Source organism: Lepidochelys kempii, chromosome 2, assembly GCF_965140285.1.
Source record: "Lepidochelys kempii isolate rLepKem1 chromosome 2, rLepKem1.hap1, whole genome shotgun sequence".
Lineage (NCBI taxonomy): Eukaryota > Metazoa > Chordata > Testudines > Cheloniidae > Lepidochelys > Lepidochelys kempii.
The window spans coordinates 200,174,242-200,201,209 of NC_136381.1; the positions used below are offsets into that span (position 1 = coordinate 200,174,242).

General features: G+C 43.0%; 1 protein-coding gene across 10 annotated transcripts in view; it reads left to right on the top strand.

The window, feature by feature from the left end:
* Positions 1-26,968, top strand: part of THRB (thyroid hormone receptor beta) — a 294,090-nt gene that overhangs the window by 122,358 nt on the left and 144,764 nt on the right. For 9 of the 10 annotated variants that reach the window (XM_073333469.2, XM_073333472.2, XM_073333475.2 and 6 more), the window contains one exon: positions 7,200-7,293. The exons of the other annotated variant lie outside the window; for it this stretch is intronic. In XM_073333469.2, the coding sequence (XP_073189570.1) occupies positions 7,255-7,293 (39 nt within the window). In that variant the 5' untranslated portion in view covers positions 7,200-7,254. The remainder of the gene's footprint in view (positions 1-7,199; positions 7,294-26,968) is intronic. 10 annotated transcript variants of the gene reach the window in all.

Consider the following 26,968-nt stretch of genomic DNA (forward strand, 5'->3'; position numbering starts at 1 on the left):
TAATTCCCAGTTCAAATTATTTTAATGAAATGTTTTATGTCCATGCTGCACGTGCATGGTCACACACATACACATCTTTACAGCCACACCAACATTAATAAGACTATAAGAACGCTAAACTTTTCTAAAATTCACAAGTTAGTACATGTAATATCAAGCTATACATGTGTGACATTTTTAAGTGTAGATAAGCCATTTTAGGTATTTCTAGAGGTGTTTTATATTTATCAGTATCCGAATTTCTCTCCCTGCAAGCTTTGTTCTGCAGGATTCATGGTAGCAAGGGGAGCCTTGATTTACAGGTGTAAGGATAAGAAAAAATAATCCCAATCAAATCTTTTTAAATGGTCTAAAATATTTATAAAATAGTTTTTTGGCAACATCCAGTCATGGAGTCTTAAAACTCCCCCTGTTCTGAAGGAAGGTAGTGTCTTATTTACTGGAGCTCAGTGGAATTCACTCAGCAAGGTAGTAAATCCATTGAAAGATATGTTGAATTGTAAATTGCCAAGACTGTATGCATCTTATATAGAACACATAATTCTGGGACGTGGAACAAAGATATTATTAGCACTTATTTGAGATGACCTACGTAACTCACACATGGGTTCTCCCATCATAATTAATGCACGCATGCCAAACTCATGCCAATAAAGCCTTTATATTACACCATTATGTATTTCCCTATATATCCAAATTTACATACCTCTGGCTTTTAATGTAGCAACTGTGTAAAACAGCTCACAGCAACTCTAAACAGTATTCATATGAAACTGCAGGGTGAAGTTATTTAGGCAGAGCAGTTGCATTACCTACCGTGTACTGGGAATTGGCCAAAATACCAGGATTAACAGCTCTATTCTTATAAAATATGCCATTGGATCATCAATTACCTCAAGTAGTCAGGGGCTTAGGTTTACATTCCAGCTGAAAGAGCCCAGCAGGCCTTCACAGTACCACTAACACTATATGCTGGACAGAGCATGGGCTTAACATTAACACAGAAAAAAGAGTGCTGCCTACCACTGCATCACTATATCTATGTATATCTATCTATCTATATATCTATCTATATGACCTATTTGCTTTGTTCATTAATGAACTTTGTTCTGTACACACAAACTTCTTAATAAAGCAAAATTCCATGTGAGATTTTTGGCTTAGTGCACATGCTTGGCAGCTGGATTGAAGCAGCACACCTTAAAAGCTTGAGAAGAACTATTGATAGAAATCTATCTGGCCAATCATCTGGACCAGTGATACTCAGACTTCAGTGGTTCAGGAGTCAAATTAGCGATCAGTATTGCCCAAAAGAGCCATAGAAGTGTGAATTCGTTGTTTCATTTACTATAGTACTATCTAGTCATATTTAAACAGTGTGACGGGGAAATGTTTAGTGTGTGTGTGTGTGTGTTTGTGTTTTTAATTCTCACAGCAAAATCACTGACCAAGTATTATTAGTTTATCAACTACGTTTGGCTAATAACATAGTAAAAGCATCCTGATTGGTTAATAACTTAGAGGGTTAATAATTAAATCACAGTGTTTTAATATCATGTGCTCCAAAGAGCTGCAGGAGACACATTAAAGAGACATTTGCGAGCATCAGTCTGAGTATCAGATTGGGACATTGAAGAACATAATTCCTTCACTGTCATTAGGACGCATTGAATTAAAACCCAACTTTCTGGACGGTGCCAGAACACAGATTTACAGTTGCCTGAGTACTGTTTTATTAACATTTTTAAGAATCTTCTTGAATTTGTTTTCTTGAAGTATAATAACGTGGGGAGCAAGTGGCCAGTTCATTTTTATGCACCTTGAAGTGTGCATCAACCAGTTTCCTTTGTATTTAGAGTCAGAAACCTCTATTGACAGCATCCCTTCATCTAGTGAGACACAGGATGTGCACTTAGTCCCGTAGAGATCACTTCCATCAATTATTTAGCATTAGTGTGGATAGTTAGCTTAGGTTTGATAGAAAACCTAATGGGGATGGAAAGGGATCAGAGGACAAGGAATGGGCTCAAGTGGAGACCACACTCAGGGGGGAGGGAAGCCACCTCCCAAAAGCCCCAGGACAGGTGGGGAAAAGCAGTGTCTCATCTGTGACCAGCTGGCTCACTTTTTGCCTGGGATTGCCTACTCCACCTGCTGAGGCCCAATGTGGAAATGGAAATGCCAGTTCCACCCCGAACCTCAGAGAGTTAACTGTGTGCCTGACTCACCAAAGGGAGGGAGTCAAACAGCGAGTCTGCCGATGGCATCTAACATTCATGCTGAGCCATTCACTCCCCAAACCACTGTCCACATGTCATGCTGCAACCTCCTGGGTGCAGAGCCATTGGATCGCTAGTATGAACAGAAGATGGTAGTCAGTGGAGAGACATTCATTGGATGGATAAATTCTGGGAATGCTAAAACTGTAATTAAGCCCCACGTCATGAAACCCCATCTAATGCTTGCATGTTGTAAAATCTGGATTAAAATTTCTGGAGTAAAAGCCGTCACTCTACCTACATCACAGATTTCTATACAGACCAGGAAGGGTTGGGGTGCTGGTTGTAGGTATACTGTCAAATATTCTGTATTATTTACTTTTGAGGAATGATATTGTGGTTTTAAAAGCAGAGGGGGTGAATCAGGCCCAATGAGTTAGCTTCAGACCTGCAAGACACTGTGTTAGCCAAAATGCAAATGGAGTCATTTATGGGAGGTGTATCCCCCCGTGCCAGTATCCAAGAGGAATCAAGTTACCTTCCAAGTATATTGCCCACAGGTATAAGTTACTATATAGCTCCTTCTAACCACGCACATTTATTCTTAAGGTAAAAGCATTACAGAGAAAACATATAAAAAGAATAAAAGTTTCTACACACATGCTAAAAGCTTACCAGAGGTCACCCCCAACTCCAGCCTAGGGCTCTGGTAGGTTTTAGTCCTTCAAAACCCACAACTGGGTTTTCCAAGTGCATATCCATCTTAAATCCAAACTAGGACAATGGCTGGGCAGATCAGCAGTTTCTTTGTACAGCTTAGGCCTTTGATCTTGGCCTTCAGTAATAGGTAATCAGCAGAAAATGACCCTCTCCTCAGGGCGTAGCTTCAAAAGGCTGAGTTTTTGCCTAACTGGAGTTTGGGAATTTGTACTAATTTCTCACTGAGGATTCCTCAGGAAATCCATTAACATTTATTGTTCCAAAAGTCCATATGTGTCTGGCACATTTTCAGTATAGCCTTTTGAATTCCTAGGTCTTACATCTGTCACATCCCTATTAGGTTTTCTATCAAACCCAAGGGAGTTAGATACCCATTTGCCATTTCTGCCTTTGGAATTCTTCGCCTAGGATTTTAACTTACGTCGCCCGCATTTGAAATCACTGGCTGTAGTGTTTTAATTTTAAAAAAGGAAACTGAACTAGCACATTTATATTAACTGACTTCAAAGAATCAGTAAGAGTTGAGCATCAAAAGCCAGATAAAAGTTTTGAGAGAAAAAGTCACCAGCCAGTAGAGAATGGGGAGTCCTAAGGTGTCCTCTGTATGCTGAGAAATGGGAAACATGCTCTGATCTAGTGAGAGAATTTCTGCAAGTTTCATTAACTTTCTGAAATTTGACTTTCTACGTTTTGGGTGATAGCCAGTACAGTACTTTGAGAGGAAGTGTCAAGATGGAGTTGAAATTTAAATCATTTATACCTTTGCCATATTTACTGGTGAAATGAGTGAACTTCTTTGTTGTATACATTATGGTCCTTTTGCGAACAGGGACTGCTAACAGGGAGCTTCAAGAGGGAGTTCTCCAGATGAAGGAGGAGCAAATACAGGACCCTTGGGGCAAATGGCTGTCTGTAGTGTGTGTTTGTGTTTGGGGGTTACTTGCTGTGTGCTGAGCTTGTGTGTGTGCGTTTGTTTGTTTGTTTGAAGGACCGTGTGCTGTGGCCGTCAGTTGGAAGCTGTGAGTGTCTAAACAAGGTTTGAAATCTAGAAGCCTCTGTTCATTGGCTGAGCCTTAGTCAGGAGGCGGGGCTATCAAGAAGGCCAAGGCTTTATAAAGCAGTGAGCAAGCGACCAGGGACCGCTAACAGGGAGTTTCGAGAGGGAGTTTGGAAAGGGGGCGAGGTACACTTGCCATTCTTTAAAACCTTTAAACTATAATCAAAACTTGTTGATTTAAACAAAAACCCTATCATTAACCTAGGTAGCTGTAGGAGAGAATGTAGGCAGAAGCCCAGCAGCAGAGTGGGGGCTATCCTGTTTATTGCACTCAGTATAGCATGTATGATTACCTGCCCTGTGGGCAGGTGGTGTATGTGTGTATTCGGTGCAAGGAGCTCCTGGCCCTCAGAGACCATGTACGGGCTTTGGAGGCCAGGGTGGCAGAACTGAAGGAGCTAAGGGAGGCAGAGAGGTATGTTGATGAGGCTTTCCAGGATACTGTAGATTTGTCCCACCTCCGGTCAGACAGCCCCAGTGCTGTTAAGGAGGATGAAAGGCCCAGAGAAGGAAGGCAGTCAACGGAGCAGAGGGAAACCTTGCCATAGTTGGGACCCTCCTTCCAGATGATGTTGGGGTATCCTGTCTCACTGAGGTTACCTCTCCGGAGAAGGGAACTCTAGTCATTAGGAAAAGGCAGGTGTTTGTTAGTAATGGGAGAGTTGATCATTAGAAACATAGATGGCTGGGTTTGTGATGACCGGGAGAACCGTATGGTGACTTGCCTGCCTGGTGCAAAGGTTGCGGATCTCTCGAGGCATCTAGATAGACTTATGTGTAGTGCTGGAGAGGAGCCAGTGGTCGTGGTACATGTAGGTAAGAGCCTTTGGTGAGGGACCTTGTCAAAAGCTTTCTGGAAATCTAAGTACACTATGTTCACTGGATTTCCCTTGTCCACATGTTTGTTGACCCCCTAAAAAAACTCTAATAGATTAGTAAAACATGATCTCCCTTTACAGAAACCATGTTGACTTTTGCGCAGATATTAAGTTAGGAATCATTTAAAAAGGGATAGGGAATAAGACGGAGAATATCTTATTGCCCTTAGATAAATCCATGGTACGCCCACATCTTGAATACTGCATACAGATGTGGTCCCCTCATCTCAAAAAAGATATACTGGCATTACAAAAGGTTCAGAAAAGGGCAGCTAAAATGATGAGGGGTTTGGAACAGGTCCCGTATGAAGAGAGATTAAAGAGGCTAGGACTTTTCAGCTTGCAAAAGGGGAGACTAAGCGGGGATATGAGAGAGGTGTATAAAATCATGAGTGGTGTAGAGAAAGTGAATAAGGAGAAGCTATTTACTTGTTCCCATAATATAAGAACTAGGGACCACCAAATGAAATTAATGGGCAGCAGGTTTAAAACAAATAAAAAGAAGTTCTTCTTCACTCAGCACACAGTCAACCTATGGAACTCACTGCCTGAGGAGGTTGTGAAGGCTAGGACTATAACAGGGTTTAAAAGACAACTGGATAAATTCATGGAGGTTAAGTCCATTAATGGCTATTAGCCAGGATGGGTAAGGAATGGTGTCCCTAGCCTCTGTTTGTCAGAGGATGGAAATGGATGGCAGGAGAATGATCACTTGATCCTTACCTGTTAGATTCACTCCCTCTGGGGCACCTGGCATTGGCCACTGTCGGTAGACAGGATACTGGACTGGATGGACCTTTGGTCTGACCCAGTATGGCCATTCTTATGTTCTTATGTCCTGAATCAAAACCCACTCAAGTCAATGGAAAGACTCCCCTGTTGATTTCATTGGGCTTTGGATCAGGCCCTATGGGTACAAATAAAACCGTATGTAACTGACTAAAACAAATGGCTGCCATCTGTAGATATTTGTATTCTTCAGTCAATTACTGGAGACATTTTCTCCATGACAGTGCAGTTTACCTGTTCTTTTCCAGAAAGTACAAAGCGGAGAATGCGTCTTACACCACTTACTGGTCTTAGAGCATTTTAGACTATAATAAAGCATATGAAAGGCATACAGGCTATGCAATCCCTACATTTCTTCTTTTGTTCCTGATCTCCGCATTATAGTTTTTTGGCTTGTTGAGAGGTCTGGTTGGATGTAAACTTCAAATACCCATTATGACAATTTTTTCTTATCACTGATTATAAGCTTATTAATGCCAGCTTTTCTGCAGTGAAGAAAATCACCTTCTCTTATTAGAAAGATGGTTTGCAATTTCATAATCATTGTTGTATTTCTAAGCACTTATTTTAAAAGGGCAAAGCAATTCTTATTTTAAAAGGTCAGCAGTAAACCGTTGCATAGAAAAATGCTCTAAACTCTTCAGGTAAGGCAATATGAACATGAACAACTAGAGTTTTATAATCCACGGTCGCTTACTGTGCAGAAAAGCATACTGCAGTATGTACACCTGTATGCAGTATTTGAAATGGATTGTTTGGAAACCGCTTCTGACCCTAATTCATGTCAAAGTGAGTCTCCCAAGTAGACAAGGATTTGTCGGTGTTCATTTTTCCTTATAACTTTATAAAGCTTCTGTATTTTATATAGTACAGTGGGCAAATGGACCAGGAAATAAGAAATTAAATATAAAATTCCTCTCTGAAGTGGTGGTTGCACCAGGTCAAGAGAATCTAGTGCTAGAGAGTCAACTGAAGTCAATGGGAGTCTTTCCACTGACTTCAAATGGGGCCTTGGGTGAGGCCTACAGTCAGAATGATATCACCAAGATGCCTGTACCTGGCCTTTCCCACCCTCAAAAAAAAGAAAAGAAAAAGCTGTGATTTCACTGCCAGAGCTAGTCTCTCACCCTTCATATATACCTCATCTTTTGATTAGCCAACCAATCCTGACTGACTCTCCTCTCAAATTGTAAGTATAGGAATTTTTAAAAAAGAAGATGCATACTTAACATGCATAAGATGTACTCATGCAACTCACGTTGATTTTCATGGGAGTTGTGCACAGAGATCTGAAGGCCCTAATTGTTTTAAAGGGACATTAAAATAACTTTCATCTTTTACTTTTCACAACTTTGTTTCAGAAAGATGAATCGGCATATGGACGGAATCTGGGTACTGGCATAAAAATGAGATCATAAAAGCTACACCACCCAAAAACAAACCAACAAAGTTAGAACCGCTCCCAAAATGGAGCCATCATTTCATTCACAAAAACCTAATTCTCAGCATATTACTATTATTATTATTATTTCTTAGGCACTGACAAAGTACTTGGTGCTGTACAAGACAGAGATATCAATCTAGAAGACAGATGTATAAAGAGAAGGCACCCAGGAAGATCCAAAAGAAGGTGATGCCTTTGATAATTTCTTCTCTTCATCTTAATTTTAGCTAGTAGCTGAAATATTTTGGAGGCGAAAGCGTTCATAAAAGTAATTTCCTTTCTACAACACTAACATATTTCTTGTTACAGAGAAAGTGAAAAAGAATGGCAAAACCTTACAACACAATTATGTCATGACACCTTGTTTTATTTTTTTAAACTAGCTGCTAGATAACTGCAAAGGGACTCACTAGATCCAGCCCCAAAGTTACTATCAACAAATTAAAATGAAAATGTTGTCAGTGCACGTACAGATGGTGAAAAAAAATGCTGCAGAAAGGCAACACAAAGCACCAAGCGAGTTGGAAATGGTCAGTGAAAGGCAGAGGACATGCAGTGTAGCTGTTTCACGCTCTGGTTATTTTTTGTGAGGTTGCTTTATGTATAATTAACTAATCTTTCCGTTTCTGAAAATAACTTCTGCTTCAGGGCTGTATTATATTCCTAATTTTTCATCTGAAAAAGTCACATAAAGCAGCACAACTTACAATATAAAAATCATAACAGCTAAAAAACTGAGTTCACACAGTAGAAATAAAAATTACCGAGTCTTAATATACAATCAAGCTCTGGTGTCCCCCCTTCCCCCACCTGTTCCCTCACCAAAACAAAAAACAAAGAATGAAAGAAACTGATAAAATGCAACTGTTGGGTAAGTAGTGTATTGGCCAAAATTCAGACTTGGTAATTAATTACATTTTGCTTCTCCAAATTCCCACAGTAGATTGACTTAGAGATAACTCTTTTGCTTTCCCTCCTATAAAAGACCTGCTGTGTAGTGTTTTTATGGCAAACGGATACTGTGTTCCACCTCAGAGAAAGCTGGCAGCTTTATTGGAGAGAAGTTAGAGACATTTATAATAATTGGACAGAGATGACAGCTGAAGACACAAAAGAGCCAGGAGTATATTACAATAAGTTTGAAGAGTATGTCAACCCACGTTACCCAATGTTTGCTTGCTACAATTTCTATAAACAGAATATGAAGCATAAGTGAACCCACAGGACAGTCCGCAATATAGCTATAGTGTCTGTCTGAGGATCGTGACATGAGTGGGACAGGAGAGTGCTTGGGACAAATTCAGAAAAAGTCTGGGAAAAGCTGATAACTTAGGAAGCTAAGTTTGATTTAAATAAAGTAGTAGACCTTGCTAAAACTCATGAAATAGCATTGGCCCAGCTACATTCATATCTAAAGAGGGAGCAGTGTATAGAGTGCTAAAGCCTCACCATGCTTTCAGGAACCCCTAAAGCAAAACAGTATCTCAAGCCACAAGCTAGTAGGCTACAAAGGAATGGATAACTATTGTGCTAGCTGTGTTAATAAATCACTTGAGAGACGGGAGTTATAACCATTTTGTTATGAAGCCTATGGTTGAACAATGTGGCCTGAAGTTAAATAGCACTGTTCTGAAATATTTATTTAGAGCAAATGTCAAGTTTATGTAAGTAGTAGACTTGATAAACTTTATTTGGTTCTGTATGTGATATTACTGCAAATCATGCAGATGGCCTTGCTAGTTCTATTAGCTCTTGAAAAAATTGCTCCTATTTTTTAACCGTGGTGGAGTTCTTTTTGGATGTTGAGGATACCATCAGTAAAACCTCTTTTCCTTTCCTCCATCTGTTCAGTGAGAGAGAGACTCTAAGACAGATTTACTACTTATGTGTAGCTGATGCCCACAGGTTATACCCATGCAAGCAAAAAAACCATCATATGGTGGCAACATATTTCATTTTTCTATTTTAAAACTTCCTCAAATTCTAAACCAAAACCAGGAATGGTTCAGATTTAAGTCCCATTTATCTTACCACCCCTCCTCCCCAAAATTTTGGGGGCTTTGATCAATTATTCCAGTTTTGGCCCATCTTTCATTATGTTCCAAAATATTTTTCATCTGGCTGGGATAAAATGTTCACAATTCTCTATGAATAAAGCAGTGGGCATCACAAAGATGATAATATTTACCCATCTAACTCACTACTACAGACAAGTTTTAACGTATTTCCTTTTGTTGTTGGCATTTATTGCAAAACATCCAAGCAAATGAGAACAGGTTTTCCCTGGCCTGTCTAGCCCTGATCAACTTTGCAGGCCAAGTTCTACATGCCCATCCTCCTAGCAAAGACTAAGGAATATAGGTCATGTGGTGTGATTAGCACCATACACCTTTCCAAGAGAAACTGATCTTGATCTAATTTTCTCCCCAGTGGAAATGTAGAGGCACCATTAAAATATTGAGTCAGGTAATTTTCGGAAACCCATGGACAGGATTTTTTTGTGTGTGTGGTTAAGAATTATATTCATATACTATTTTCAAATGACTTTTCCTTTTACCCAACAGACTAAACTGGTACTAAATTCATATTTAAGCGTAACGTATGCTATGCATAGTAACAAATCCTTGCAACAGTCAGGTTTAAATCTTAGTATCTGTTTAATTTAATATTAATGTAAACAGAGTCCTAATGAGCTCTCCCCTGACATCTAGTGATGAGCTGTGGAAAAAGACTTCAGGAGCAGATCTCATTTGCATGGACACACCCAGCCTGCCTAGGTGCTCTGCTTGCTCAAATGATCACTAGTGGCTGGTGTTGGATCCCCAGTCTCCTTGTTATTTGGGCAGGAGTAATAAAGGGTTATTACCATTATTGTGTGAACCCAGGGCAGCAGAACTGTACCTGGCATACCACATTGGAGGGACTCACCCTCAACTGAACGGCACTTGCTAGGCAGGGGACATGGGTTCCAAAGCCCAATGAGTTGAGAGAGGATGGGGAGATGTATGTGGTGGTGTGGGCTCTAGGTAAGGGTCTTAGATACCATTTGACCCTTCCTCTCTCCATGGTATAATAAAAGAGCTAATTTAGACTCAAGTGAGAGTCTTGTTACACGCTGCACAGCCTAAATCACCAATATCTAAGGGTATGTCTACCCTACCAAATTAGGTTGAATTTACAGAAGTTGAATTTTTAGAAAGTGATTTTATACACTCGATTGTGTGTGTCCTTACTTAGAACCATTAAAACCATTAAGTCGGTGGAGTGCGTCCACAGTACTGAGGCTAGCGTCGACTTCCAGAGCATTGCACTGTGGGTAGCTATCCCACAGTTCCCGCAGTCTCCACCGCTCATTGGAATTCTGGGTTGAGATCCCAATGCCTGATGGGGCAAAAAACATGGTTGAGGGTGGTTCTGGGTATATGTCGTCAGGCTCCCATTCCCTCCCTCCCTCTGTGAAAGCAATGGCAGGCAATCGTTGCATGTCTTTTTTCATGGGTTACCCGTGCAGACGCCATACCATGGCAAGGATGGAACCCGCTCAGCTCACCGTCACCATATGTCTCCTGGGTGCTGGCAGACATGGGACTGCATTGCTACACAGCAGCAGCTCATTGCCTTGTGGCAGCAGATAGAGCAATACGACTAGTAGCTGTCCTCGTCATCTCCTGGGTGCTCTGGCTGGCCTTGGTCAGGTCGGTCGGGGTGCCTGGGCAGACATGGGTGCTCCTGGCGGACCTTAGTAAGGTCTGTCAGGGCGCCTGCACATAAATGGGAGTGACTCAGGTCAATCTCTTTAAGTTTTGTCTAATGGTGATTCAGTCCTGCCTGGAATATTGGCAGAGAGGGATAGCTCTCCCAGCCAGCAGGACTGTCTGCTGCCAGCCTACCCCTCCCTCCCTCCGTGAAAGCAACGACCGACAATTGTTTTGTGCCTTTTTCCGTGCGGGCGCCATATTGCTGTCAGCAACATCATCCACCCACTGCTTCCGCTGCCACTCTGCTCTCCTGCTCACGCCATACCACAGCAAGAATGGAGCCCGCTCAGATCACCACGCGCATTATCATGCAGTATATGCAGAACCAGAACCTGCAAAAGCAGGCAAGTAGGTGACGGAAGCACGGTGAGGAGAGTGATGAGGACATGGACAGAGACTTCTCTCAAAGTATGGGCCCTGGCAATTTGGCCATCCTGGTGGCAATGGGGCAGGCTCATGCTGTGGAATGCCAATTCTGGGCCTGGGAAACAAGCACAGACTGGTGGGACCGCATAGTGTTGCAGGTCTGGGACGATTCCCAATGGCTGCGAAACTTTCGTATGCGTAAGGGCACTTTCATGGAACTTTGTGACTTGCTTTCCCCTGCCCTGAAGTGCAAGAATACCAAGATGAGAGCAGCCCTCACAGTTCACAAGCGAGTGGCGATAGCCCTCTGGAAGCTTGCAATGCCAGACAGCTACCGGTCAGACGGGAATCAGTTTGGAGTGGGCAAATCTACTGTGGGGGCTGCTGTGTTGCAAGTAGCCAACATGATCACTGAGCTGCTGCTATCAAGAGTAGTGACTCTGGGAAATGTGCAGGTCATAGTGGATGGCTTTGCTGCAATGGGATTCCCTAACTGTGGTGGGGCGATAGATGAAATGCATATCCCTATCTTGGGACCGGACCACCAAGGCAGCCAGTACGTTTACCGCAAGGGGTACTTTTCAATAGTGCTGCAAGCACTGGTGGATCACAAGAGACGTTTCACCAACATCAACGTAGGACGGCCAGGAAAGGTAGATGACGCTTGCATCTTCAGGAACTCTGGTCTGTGGGAACGACTGCAGCAAGGGACTTACTTTCCAGACCAGAAAATAACCATTGGGGATGTTGAAATGCCTATAGTTATCCTTGGAGACTCAGCCTACCCCTTAATGCCATGGCTCACGAAGCTGTACACAGGCACCCTGGACAGTAGTCGGGAACTGTTCAACTTTTGGCTGAGCAAGTGCAGAATGGTGGTAGAATGTGCCTTCGGATGTTTAAAAGCGCGCTGGCACAGTTTACTGACTCGGTTAGACCTCAGCGAAACCAATATTCCCATTGTGGAGCACATAGCAAGCAGTAATAACAATATCGGTGAGAGTAAGGGGGAGATGTTTATGGTGGGGTGGGAGGTTGAGGCAAATCGCCTGGCTGCCGATTAAGCACAGCCAGACACCAAGGCGGTTAGAAGAGCACAGCAGGGCACGCTACGCATCAGAGAAGCTTTGAAAACCAGTTTAATGACTGGCCAGGCTATGGTGTGACAGTTCTGTTTGTTTCCTTGATGAAAACCCGCGCCCTTGGTTCATTCTACTTCCCTGTAAGCCAACCACCCTCCCCTCCCCCCTTCTGTCACCACTTGCAGAGGCAATAAAGTCATTGTTGTTTCACATTCATGCATTCTTTATTCATTCGTCACACAAATGGGGGGATAACTGTCAAGGTAGCCCAAGGGGGTGGGGGAGGAGGGAAGCACCGGGTGGGGTAGGGGAGGAGGGAAGGACAAGGCCACACTGCACTTCAAAATTTATTGAATGCCAGCCTTCTGTTGCTTGGGCAATCCTCTGGGTTGGAGTGGTTGGGTGCACGGAGGCCCCCCCACTGTGTTCTTGGGCTTCTGGGTGAGGAGGCTATGGAACTTGGGAAGGAGGGTGGTTGGTTACAGGGGCTGCAGTGGCGGTCTGTGCTCCTGCTGCCTTTTCTACACCTCAACCATATGCCGGAGCATATCATTTTGATCCTCCAGTAGCCTCAGCATTGCATCCTGCCTCCTCTCATCATGCTGAAGCCACCTCTCCGTTCACTTGTCCCTTCTGTCCTCTCGCTTGTCCCTCCTCTCCTCTCACTCATCCCTCCTGTCTTCGCATTCATTTTGTGCTTTCCTGGACTCTGACATTGTCTGCCTCCATGCATTGTGTTGGGCTCTTTCAGCGTTGGAGGCCTGCATGAGCTCAGAGAACATTTCATCGCAAGTGCGTTTTTTTCAGCTTCTAACCTTTGATAGCCTCTGGGACAGAGATGTTAGGGGGAGTGTTGAAACATTTGCAGATGCGGGAGGGGAAAAAAGGGAGATTAGTCTTTAAAAAGAGACATTTTAGAGAACAATGGGTAGACTCTTTCATGGTGAACCAAGCTGTTAACATTACATAGCAGGTGTGGTTTCTTTACAAGGTCGCATTTTGCCTCTTATATCGAGGGCCTGCCAGTATGGTGTGAGAGATCACACATGCAGGGCTGGCGGGCAACAGAATTTGGCTTGCAGGCAGCCATGGTAAGCCACAGTCTTTTGGCTTCTTTAACCTTCCTAACATGTGGGAATGGTTTCAAACAGCAGCACCCTCATTTCACATACCAAGCACCCTTTGCATTGGCCCTTTAAAATGGTTTGGCCATTTAAAAGGAGGGGCTGCGGTTTTCAAGTTAACGTGCAGCACAAACCCAACTAACCCCCCCCCCATCCACACACAGACCCAATTCTCTGGGATGATTGCTTCACACCTCCCCCCACTGTGTGGGAAAAGTGGGGATGATTTCTGTTCAGCCACAGGCAAACAGCCCAGCAGGAACGGCCACCTCTGAATGTCCTCTGAATAAAATTCCCCTATTTCAACCAGGTGACCATGAATGATATCACTCTCCTGAGGATAACACAGAGAGATAAAGAATGGATGTTGCTTGAATGCCAGCAAATAATGGGACCATACGCTGCCATGCTTTGTTATGCAATGATTCCAGACTACGTGCTGCTGGCCTGCCGTGGTAAAGTGTCCTACCATGGAGGATGGAATAATGCTGCCCTCCGCAGAAACTTTTGCAAAGGCTTTGGGAGTACATCCAGGAGAGCTTCATTGAGATTTCCCTGGAGGATTTCCGCTCCATCCCCATACACATTAGCAGACTTTTCCAGTAGCTGTACTGGCTGCGAATGCATCCCAAGTCTTCAGGGCAAATTAATTATTAAACATGCTTGCTTTTAAACCGTGTATTATATTTACAAACGTACAGTCACCAGAGCTGCCTTTTCTGCCTTCGAGGTCTGGGAGCCCGGGTTGGGAGGGTATTGGCTCCAAGGTGATAAACAGTTCCTGGCTGTTGGGGAGAACAGTTTCTCCGCTTGCCTGGTGTGCGCTATCTTCAACCTCCCCCTCCTCATCATCTTCCTCGTCCCCAAAATCCTCATCCCTGTTGCGTGAGACTCCCCCTTTGCAGGAGTCCACGTACAGGGGTGGGGCAGTGGCAGGGTCACCCCCTAGAATTGTATGCAGCTCATCATAGAAGCGGAATGTCTGGGGCTCTGACCCCGAGTGGGCATTTGCCTCTTGGGTTTTTTGGTAGGCTTACCTTCACTCGGCACTGTTGCGGGTCCCTTTGATAGCCTCTGTCCTTCATGCCCTTGGAGATTTTTTCAAATATTTTGGCATTTCGTCTTTTGGAATGGAGTTCTGATAGCACGGATTCATCTCCCGATGCAGCGATCAGATCCAGTACCTCCTGTTCGGTCCATGCTGGAGCTCTTTTGTGATTCTGGGACTCCATCATGGTCACCTCTGCTGATGAGGTCACCTCTGCTGATGAGCTCACCACACTGGCCAAACAGGAAATGAAATTCAAAAGTTCCCGGGGCTTTTCCTGTCTACCTGGCCAGTGCATCTGAGTTGAGAGTGCTGTCCAGAGTGGTCACATTGGAGCACTCTGGGATAGCTCCTGGAGGCCAATACTGTTGAATTGTGTCCACGCTACCCCAAATTCAACCCAGCCAGGTCAATTTCAGTGCTAATCCACTCTTAGGGGAGGAGTACAGAAACTGGATTTAAGAGCCCTTAAAGTCGGGGAAAAAATGGCTTCGTAGTGTGGATGGGTGCAGGGCTAAACTGATCTAACGCTGCTAAATCCGACCTAAACTCGTAGTGTAGACCAGGGCTAAGACAATGGAAATTAGGTACTTAAGTACCTTTTGAAAATCTTTTCCCCTCCCAAATCCCAATCATTATATAGGGTTATAAATATGGATTTGGGATCCTAACTTTAGTCAGCCTTTTAAAGAACCCTTGGTCCTAATAACCAGAGGTGCTCAGGACCCACTACCTCCAACTGTAATTATGGGTGATCAGTCCTCTGAAGATCAGGGCTTTTTCAACTTCATTCAGCTCCCTTGAATTTACACATTATTATGCAGTCTTTAATTACATGATCCTATACTATTGTTTAGTCTGGAGAAGAAAAGACTGAGAGGGGACACGAAAACAGTTTTCAAGCACATACAAGGTTGTTCCAAGAAGGAGAGGGAAAAATTGGTCTTAACCTTTGAGGATAGGACAAGAAGCAATGGGCTTAAATTGCAGCAAGGGAGGTTTAGGTTGGATGTTAGGAAAAATTTCCTGTCAGAGTAGTTAAGCCCTGGAATAAATTGCCAAGGGAGGTTGTGGAATCTCCATCATTTGAGTTTTTTAAGAGCAGGTTAGACAAACACCTGTCAGGAATGGTCTAGATCAGTGGTTCTTAACCTGGGGTGCATGCACCCCCTGGGGTGTGAGATGCCCTTTCTGGGGGTGCGAGACATGCCAGAATTTTTTAGAAGATAAATCATCGAAAACACAAATTAAGCACAGGCATGTAAGTACAACTACTTTGTTTCATCAAACCTCTGTATTTATTAACGTTATACATTTTTTAATGATTACTGTAATATACAAACAAAAATATATCTAGGTTTAAAGAACTGACCTATTTCAATGATTTTTGATAAGGGGTGCGAGAACATATTTTGAGAACCAAAGGGGTGCAGGCTGGAGTAAAGGTTAAGAACCACTGGTTTAGATCATACTTAGTCCTGCCATGAGTGCAGGGGACTGGACTAGATGACCTCTCAAGGTCCCTTCCAGTTCTATGATTCTATTTTTTCCACAGGACCCCTGCCTTTATTCAGTATACAGGAAAGATCTTTCCAAAGGTTCCTCATACAATCTCAATCTCTCTCCCCACCTTCTCCCCAGTTCCTTGTCCCAGCCTCCTTGCCCAACCAGCCCCAGCTTCCTCTCCATCCCATTCCAACACCAAGCTCCCAGTTTCCTTGCCCAGCCAGTCCCAATTTCCACCCAGCCCCCAGTCACAGCCTTCTCCCCCCAAAAAAACTCCCAGTCACAGCTTCTGGATCTCCCGTATATCCCTCCAGTTCCAGTCTCACTAGTCTCCTTTGAGTCAGATGACTTCTTCCTCTACGCTGCCTGGGTGCCAGCAGAGAGGGAGCATAGGGAACACAGAAGAACTGCTCTCTGTTCCAGTGCCTGGGCCCACCCCTGCACAGAGCAGCAATTACAGAAGAAGTCTTAGTGAGCCCCTGTAGCCCCAGATTACGATTATGTACCATCTCTCTGTGGGGATGCTGTATGCACAGTCTGGTCAGTGCTAGGAGTTGTGAGGGGCTGGAGTATGCTCAGTGAGGACAAAAGTTTTGGTCACTTTAGCTGCTAAACTCTAAGTCTAATGAATATGCACAAACTGTGATTTTGCAAAGGTTTATAAATTGGCCAAATTTGGTGGATTTTCACAGGGATGCCAAAGCACTTACCTGACATAAAGGCCATGCCTCCTCCTCCCACCCTCCTTCCCCGTCATTTCAAGTCCTGATCCAAAGCGGGAGGGAACTACAGCTTTCCAAAGACAAGGTGACCAGATTTTTTTTTTTTAACATTGTAAACCAACTCAACATTTCCTAGCTTCGTTCTTGGAAGTGACTAAGTGGTTTGGCTGAAACTTTCCAGAATTCAGGCTGTGGCAGACACCCAGCATGGACAATTTCAGCCCAAATGGTTGCAATTCGGCAAAGTTTTATAAGCAACTGAAAATAGGGTCTTATAGTAGGAAGTGTTGAGCAATCTTCAAAATACATGGTGCTACCAGCCCCACACATAACTGTAATTTATTTATTGGATAGTCAAGAAACCCTTCTTTTAGACAAGGCTGCAAATAAACATACACACTTCTGATACTGTGCACTCTACTTAATGCCTATCACTTAACTAAATAATCTGCTTATGTGCATAAAATCATGTCATCCTGCTCTGACTGTAGCTAATTGCATATGTTGTTAATCCTGTTAATTGCTTATCAGCTAATTGCCTAACTTGTTTTTTTTTTTATCATATCAAATTGAGGTCCAGATGCTAAATGCCTCTTATAACTAAACGCCCAGGATACTGTTAAATATTTATAAGATGTTTGCCATTCATCAATCTCTTAAACTGTGCAGTAAAACATAACAGAAAATGTCACTGGGACATATAAAAAAGATGGTTATGACATGAAAATTTTCACAAGAATGAAGAAGGCAGAAAACAATAGCTTAGCAGAAAGCCTTCAACTCTTCATTCCTCTAAATACCTAATACTGGATAACTCCACGCTTCCCTTAGGTGTATATTCTGAGGGTAGTCCTGTGGCCATATCCAAAAACTAAATGCTTTTTATTGCCTTTGGAGCATTATTGTTCCGACATACCTCTTAGAACTGGGGAGTTACATATTAATCTTGTTGTTAAACTCAGACATCTTTCCTTTCTTGTTTGTGACTGCATTTCTAAACAAATGACCCATTGGCCACTGGTCAAACAAGATTGTTTTCTGATGGCCTCATTTACTAATATTCTTGTAGTCAGTGTTTAGGCATGCTGGTTAGACTGACAGAATCTGTAGAGAAGAGGCTTTGGTATTAAATAGGGAAACTGCTTTATGTGAAGGTTCTGGGGCCTGAGATAGAAGAAGTCTCTATATGGTGTGTCTCAGGAGTGTCTAAAGCACAGATTTGATAGAGAAACTGCTCTTTGTGCGAAGGCCTCAGCATCTCAAACTGGGAGAAGCTTTCCTTAATGGATCTCTGGAGCACTAGTCTGGGATGGGTTTCAGAGTAGCAGCCGTGTTAGTCTGTATCCGCAAAAAGAAAAGGAGGACTTGTGGCACCTTAGAGACTAGCAAATTTATTTGAGCATAAGCTTTCGTGAGCTACAGCTCACTTCATCAGATGCATTCCTGAAGTTGATAGATTTCCACTCCACACGGCTAAATTCAGTACCTTGCATAATGAGAGGTTTCAGATGAAGTGAGCTGTAGCTCACAAAAGCTTATGCTCAAATAAATTTGGTAGTCTCTAAGGTGCCACAGGTACTCCTTTTCTTTTAGTCTGGGACGCTTGCTCTTCATGGGAGGAGTGGGCTTCCAGCAGCCTTCCTTCCCACAAAATTGTGCTGGCTCTCATTGGGTGTCCTCAATCATCTTCCCATAAACTCTCTGCAGCCCACATGCTGGTATTTTTGCTTGCTTTCTAAAGTAATTCATGATGAGAACAGTAAATGTAGAGAAGAAATACAAACACTGCATAGGATCAGTATAATAAAGCATGTCTACTGTCTACCTTAGGATAATCCTCAAGTAAAATTTATAAATGGTAACATTGCTTCCATTCAGGCAGCTGGAAGTCACACTTTTTTAGTTGATTAAATCCTTGGTTTTGGATGTTTTCCAAGAGCAATATTCATGATTTCTTAAATATCTTATTACTATTACCTGTATCTGATCATTAGTGTATTGGTATCATTTTTATCAGTAATTTTCATTAATTTGTTTTATATAATTTTTAGGTATGTACCAGACAAATCTTTATAAAACATTGAAAAGCATAAAAAAAAGCAATCTGAATCTCTGAGCCATCTGATTCTCCATTGTCTGAGTTCATCTCTCTTTCAGGATCTTCAATGAAAGAAAGATACAGCTGTTTCTATAAGGAAAGTAAGGGCACACAAAAACATCCTCAAAATCAGTCTCACTTACAGAACATAAGTCAGATTTTGTGTTCCTTTTTGTAGTCATCCTGTTCCTTCTCTTCTCTTCAATACACTGATGTAATCTCGATAAAATAAAATCTGTGATGCTTGGTATAAATGCCTTGTGGTTTTCCTGGCTAGCTGTAAAAATCTTGTGCTGGCAGTTTGTACTTGAACAGGTGACCACTGCTTTTCTTTTTCTAGTCCTAAATTTCAGTTTGTTTAGAGACCTCAGTCTGACAGAATCTACTTGATCTTTGTCTCAAAAAAATCTGTGTGAGTAGGTGTAAGAACATTGGGATTATGGGGGGCTCTAGGCTGCTGAAGTAGCTGCGCCACTACAATCGATCTGTGAAGCAAGGTTCAGCAGGAAGTATCACACAGCAGGGCCTCACAGCACACCTTACAACCCACTGATTGGCCAACACCCAGTATTTAAATCCAGATGCCAGCAAGAGGAGCTGTCTGAGCAACGAGGCAGGCTACCTGCCTATTTCGCATGGCCGCATAGATAAGACATCTGAGTTTAGATCAGAAGATTGAGGGTTCAAGTCCATTTGCGGTTGATTTCTGCTCCAGACTGTGCTTGTGGTAGACTGTGGTTTGTGACCCCAGTTTGTCCTTGACTTTCCGATTTGATTGCTACTTAAAACTTGGTGCCTGACTCCGGCTTCCTGATATCCTGACCTGGCTCAACTCTGACTCTATCTTCCTGCAACTTCATGCCTGACCCTGACTTCCTGGCATTCTGACCTGGCTCGCTCCTGACCCTGAGACACGTCTCCCAATCACAACTTAGCAGCTGACCAGGGCACACTGGGCACACTGGCTGCTTATGGCCTGGCTCTGACACTAGGATATTCATATAGACTATGTAGTGATACATTTCTTAAGGGCATTTCCTACCATAGTATGAGGCCATCCCTTCTTCACAGTGTTGGTAATCCAGTATCTGCTTTATTTTTCAACTCCGTTGAGGTCTGCCTCTCTGAGAAGACCTCTGTTCCTCCCACTGTGTCCTTGACCTCAGAAAGGCCTTTCTCAACAGTAGTACATTTTTTATCTGGGGAGAGAATTGCTTCCTGGAGAGCACCTAGATGCCAATTTACCTTTTCATTGGAACCATTTCCCCTGTTATTTCCTGTCAGTCAACCTGTATCATTTGATTAAGTTAATTGGGAAATACCAAACAGCTTCAAAATCCTCCCTTACACTTTGGCATGTCTGACATGCACCTCTTGGCCCAATGCTCTTTGCTCTTCAAAGTAGCTTGAAGCTTCAGTACTCATCCAAAAGGAAACAAGCCAGTTCTAAGAGCTGATGCAGCACACATCCTTCTCTTGATATCCCTTCTGCCAAAATAGAATAGTCTCTAATTAATAATTGGTATCAAAGATGATGACATAAAACGGGCTCTGCATAGTTTTGTAAGTGTTTGCATAACATGTTAACCATTTTATTAGCATACATTTTTCCTTGGACTTTTTGCCTGCACTTTCAATGGGCCTTCCCCCACATTGATCCAGTCCCATGCCTACACCAGTCTCTTCAAAAATTATGCTGCTATGCAACAATGCATTATTGAAGCTCCATCTTCAAGTTAAACATTTACTTTTATATATAAAAGCAAATCTAACTGGAAGGTTTATTATTTATTTATTTATCTATTTATTTATTATTGGCCCAGATTTACCTCTCCCATTGTGAAAAACCCATGAAAAAAAGGGCTCAATAGATGAAATTTCTTTGACCATGAGTTCTCATCCCAGGGGGTCACAACCTGCAGCAGGTCAAGAACAGGGATCAAGGGGTCACAACCACCATGCTCTTCCCATATAATTAAATGGGAGGAGGCTCCTGGCTAGCTGGGAGTGGGCTCTTTGTATGGAACAGGTTGAGAACCTCTGTCTTTGAGGTTTGTCTGGCAGAATTTCTTCTTGAGTGTTCCATCAGGGAGAATGTTTGCACCCCATGGAGTAGACCACCAGACTCATCACAAACCTGCTGAACCTCTAGACAGTTCCATGGGCCAGGGTTTACTGTGCAGAGACCCCTTGCCCCTGCACTGGCTGTGACCTCTGATGCCTCCCCTTCTTTGGCAGTGTGAGTCCACTGACGTTGCATTACCATGATCTTTTCCTTGTGTGATGGCCTCTCAGACCCACAGAGTAGGGGTGTTCCATAGAAAAGATAATACAGCCAGGTTCCCTGATGGTGTTATTTATTTTTTTGTTATGAACCACTGATCTGGAAGGGACGATGTGTCTGCTTTGGCCTGCCAACTGCTTCTCCCTTGGCTGTCCTATTCCTCTCTGTATACAGACAACTGAACCCATGGAGTGCCTTCCATGAGACTAGAGGTGGGGAGCACAGTGCCATGGTGGTAGCTGACACTCCCTGTCTACCTGGAAGATGGGGAAATCTGTTTGCAGCAAGGACCCCCTGTGTGCAATCCAGGAGGCACAATCTAGAACATCATTACTATTATTAGCATCATACCTCTACACGGCGCTTTACAAACATAGAGTAAGACACATTCAGTGCAGATGGTGGACATAATATACTGCCTCTATCCTTAAAATGAAGATGGCACTTTCAGTGACATCCCTAATCTCAGTTAGTTATATCTTTCAAACCTCCTCTCCTTTTGTTTTCAACAAAAATTCATCATGCTTTTTCTTTGCTGAGAAATGAATTCTTTCAAAGCCTCATTAAAAACGTCCTTCCAGTTTTGCTTTGTCTGAATGTGGCAGGGGAAGCATTTTTTTTCCAGTTTAAAAATGTTGTAGACAACTGGGCTTCATTCTTATCTCACCCACGCTGGTGTTAATCTGGAGTAATTTCAGGGTAGCCAATGGAATTATACTGATGTAAAATCAACGTAAGAATGACCAGAACCGGGTCCTTGTTTTGATCGTGGTTACTTTAGAAATTACATTTTTTTCAGTCAGATTTGACATGTATTTTTATTTGGTGTTAAATGCAGTCTAATGTCTTTGCCATGTTCGAAGAAATGTGTTTGAAGTTACAAAGACTTAAAAATTGCATTCGTACTGTGCACAAATACATCTTTCCCCTTAACTTCAGAAAGTTATACCAGGGCCAATGCCCAGAATATTTATACTAACAGAGATTTGAAAGACCACATTCTCATGGCAGCAAGAGCAGCAGTTTATAACATTTTAAAGCCAGTGGTATGATAATTATATTGCATATTTATAAATGAATCATGGGATGAATAAATTATGGGAGTTAGAGTAATTTACAGCTTCAGGGTTAGGAATTGATGACTGCTTTAAAAGAAGTAGCCTTAATGTGTAGGTCTCTTTTAGGCCTGTTCCTTTGCCCAGTAAATTTAGTAGCAAAACTCTCCTTGTCTTCAATGAAAACAACATTGGACCCTTGCCCAATTTTGAAAGTTAAAAGTGTTTGATTCTGGTCAGTAAATGGATGGTGACTGCTTAAGAACATCACCATTTCTAGGTTTGTTGCTGGTAGCATTGGCTTTGCTTAATGATATCATATATATTTAAATTAGACTGAAAGATTTCAGGGGAAATGCTGGCCTTATGAAATCAATGGTAAACCTCCCATGGACTTCAATGAAGCTACATTTTCACCCTTTGTGTACCAAAGGCCTTTCTGGTGTTCTGCAATGTTATATATTTGATTCCTGCTGCTGTTTTCTCAGTCCCTGGAACTTTAGTGAATACAGAGATACCAAATGCATACACAAAACCCTGCAGCATACCACCGAAGATTGTGCCTTCGTTAAATATCACAAGATAAGCCATGTTGGGCCGGGTCAGTATTAGATAGGAAACTTCCAAGGAAAAAGCCAGTCCATGACACACGTAACTTTTGTGTATCTTACTATGGATGCTATTTCATCTCATACAGAACCTTTTCCTGCACATCTGTTTGCATACCTTTGTCACCTTTGTTTCACAACAATACTTTACATTTGCTCTATAGAGCAATTTTATCTGGGGCTCCTAGAGTGCTTTTACAAACATTGGTGTATTGATTTTGATATTTTTATCTTTTGTTTAAAAAAGTATGAAAAACCCTGTGTTAATTTAGCAGGCTGAGATCTTAATCACACAGTAGTTAAGTAATTCAGACTTAAGACAACCACAGATGCAAGTATGTAGCATTTTGTATTATTGTGGATATTTTGTGTAATCGTATAATAATTATTTAAAAAGAGAATCCCAGCAGAGAATGTTCCTATGATGATAGTATTACAGTGCCTAGGAGCCAAAGTCATGGCAAGGACCTCACTGTTCTAGGTTCTGTACAAACAGACTAAAAGACAGTCCCTGCTGCAGAGAGCTTACAATCTAAGTATAAGGCAAGAAACCATAGATGGAGACGGGCAGGCAGACAGACAGAGGAGTACAAGGAAACAATGAGACAATCTTGGCCAGCATGATAGGTTGTGGACAGATCGGCAGCCTTGCCACTGTCAAGTTTGGTTTTTTGTAAGCTTTATGGGAAAGGAAAGTTTTCAAAGAGGGATTTTAAGGATGATGAGTTAGTTTTGCAGATATTCATTTTCGCTTCAATTAACTATATTATTCAGTACTGGGTGAAATTCACTGCAGTGTAAAGAGCCCACACAAGCCCCATCTTAATAGTTCAAGTGTGGCTTAAGTGGTGTGTAAGGTCTATGCAGCCTCAGTGCATGGGTTGAATTTCACCCTATTGTGAATAAGCATCATCCGATTATTAAGTTGTGGGGAGAACATTTTTCTGGACAGTAGTCAGAGTCTCTGTATTTATAAGCATATCTGTGGTGCTCATCACCATAACATCTGAGCATGTTACAAAATGAGTACTGTTTAGGCTAGGACAACTTCTGACTACTCCCCAGGCTGGCTGCCAGAGAGGGAAGGGGGCAATACAGAGAGATGCCAGGGATACGAGGTGGTGCTGCCAGCAGCGAGATGAGCTGTGCCTCGCAAGTGGGGTAGGGTAGAGAAAGAGGTAGATGACGGGGAGGGGAGTGGGTTGCAAGTCAGTGGGGAATAGGTGCTCCTGCTTTGTTTTTCTCAGATCAAAGATTTGCAGTGTTCCAAGAGCACTGCAACTTTTTCATTCCATAATATGTGGGCAGGAAGTGGGGCTGGTGAGGATTTGCAGTAGACTATCCTGAAATTCTGCCCTGGCCAGTGCATTAAGGTGTAGAGATGCTACCTGCAGTCTTATCTTTGACACAAATCCTGGCAGCACACTGGGAGGAATATGCTGTGGAGAGCAACTTTGCTGCTTTTCTGAACAGAACAACATGTTTCCCTACTACTGCCCGCTGGTGCTGTTACTGATGGCAGAATATACACAACCTTGCTTGGGGAGGGGGCAGGTGGGAGTGATTACACACCCCTCAGCTGATGATATGCAAGCTAGCATATTAGCCAGCTATCTCTCTTTGGGATTACTTGAGTGCTATGGAGGGGTTTTGTCCTGCTTGTGTAAACAGGAGATCTTTTGCACTTCCTTATCTCCGCCCCCCACCCACCCCACCATCTTGTCCCAAGACAGGGCAGGATTTACTCTCACTTGGTTTTGTGTGTAACATTCATCGCAGGGCATCAAATGTTGAATTATTTTGTGGCAGGTTTTTTAAGTCATGGAATAATGCACATGACACACCAAGAATTGCACATCAGAAACCATGGCCTGGCTTTGTTCATTGCTGTATTACTTTACTGCCTCACTAGAAGTCTTTCTGTCAGGGGGCTAGGGAATTCCTTTCACTGATGGGCAAATGCCTTGCTCCCAGAAAATGGCCCAGTGGAAATGATGCACTTTAATTTAACATGTGCTTTTAATTTTGTACGAAATGTGTTGTAAATTTAATCCATTTAAGATGATAAAAATCTTCCTATAGCATTCTGTAAAGAAAAAAAAAGGGCATGCCCAATGTCTAAACACAAGTAAAGGTGCATAACCATAAACAGTATCACTTAACAAGAGCAGAAGTGTCCTTTTCCTATTTAAGGAACTAATCCTACAACTCTTGCTCATGTGAGTAGTTATTATTCACGCAAGAGTCGTTTTGACTTCTGTGAGACTAGTTGGGCAGTAAAGGTTGCAGTATCGGGCTTAATAGCAGTAAAGTATCTTCAATATAGGGCAGAAATATGCTTAGTTCAGGCAAGTACTATGGTGTTTTAAAAAGAATGAATCCTGGAAATTCATAGATCTGTCAGCAGGAGCTCGGGGAGAGAAATAACCCTATTTCACTGATGCACTAACAGACACTTTGCAGACAATGCAGCAGTAGATGTTGTGATGGGTTCCTCACAAGGGATGCTGCCTGGAATTTGGGAATGACTGAGCCCCTGATCCATCAGCCTGGGCTCCCTTTACACTGTACTGCTGTGCCCAGCCTGCTAAGCCCTCTCCCAGGCTCCAGTCTGCACTTACAACAGCACACATATAGGTCGGGGCACACACAGCTGCAGTTATATGCAGATGCTGTAGTCAGCTCCGCATGGGGAGGCTTCAACGACGGAGCTTCCTGGCTACTCAGGTACGCACTCCCCTCTGGAGTGTAAACACAAAATTATACTGGTTTGCACTCCACAGGGAACTGTACAGCATAAGCTCATGAAATTCACCCCCCTCTCTCAATGTGGAGAGGAAATATAAAACAACTTTCTGCCCTGAGTTATGATTTGAACACACACTGGTTTTAGACAAAGCAAAAACAAGTTTATTAACTACAAAAGGTAGATTTTAAGTTATTATAAGGGATATCAAACAGATCAAAGCAGACTACCTAACAAATAAACAAAACATGCAAACTCAGATTAATATACTAAAGGGATTGGATATGAATAGCAGATCCTCACCCTAAGTGATGATACCAGCAGGCTGCAGATTCTTACAGCTTAATTTACACTAATTTACAGCTTAAAATCCCCAGGTGTTCTATTCACAGGCTAAAAATCCCTTTAGCCTGGGTCCAGCACTTCCCCCAGTTCAGTCTCCCTGTTCCTTAGGTGTTTCCAAGAGTCTTTTTGGGTGGGGAGTCAGTGAAGAACTCTGATGATGTCACTCCCCGCCTTATATAGCTTTTGCATATGGCGGGAACCCTTTGTTTCAAAACTTGGTTCCCACACCAGTCATTGGAAAAACACTGGTATCCCAAGATGGAGTCCAGCACCAGGTGACCTGCTCACATGTCTCTGTAGTGTTACAGCAGCCATGAGTCGGAGGCTGTTTGTAGTGTCCTCAGGAAGACTCCCCAGGTTCTGGAAGAAAAGCTTCTTCTAAGACCTGTTATTTTCTTAATGATTCATTAACCTGAATGGGCCCTTCCCAGCCAGCCATTTATACTGATTGCCTTTTGCCTAGTGGGTATTCCTTAGGTGTAAACACATTTGTAATACTGATATATAGGGCTTGGCTACACTTGTGAGTTACAGTGCATTAAAGGAGCTTGGGACGCACTAGCTCACTACCCGTCCACACTGGCAAGGCACGTACAGCGCTCCTGGTACTCCACCTTGGCGAGTGAAATAATGTTTTGTGCACCCCCGCTGCAGCGCCGTGGCACCAGTGTGGATGCCCTGGTCCGTTAGTGCACTCTGATTGGCCTCCAGAAGTGTCCCACAATGTCTGTTCTAGCCACTCTGGTCATCACTTTGAACTCTACTGCCCTTCCCTCAGGTGACCAACCGTCAGACCTACCCTTTAAATTCTCTGGGAATTTTGAAAATCCCCTTCCTGTTTGCTCAGCTGGGCGTGGAGTGCTCTCAGGGAATCTTTCCACATTACCATGCCTCCATGCGCCAGGTGATCCCCAGTATGGAGCAGTGGCCAGGTGCTGGACCTCATCAGTGTCTGGGGGGAGGAAGCTGTCCAGTCCCAGCTGCGCTCCAGCTGTAGGACTTACGATCCCTTTGGGCAGATATCAAGGGACATGATGGAAAGGGGCCATGACCGGGATGCACTGCAGCGCAGGGTTAAAGTGAAGAAGCTGTGGAATGCCTACTGCAAAGCCCACGATG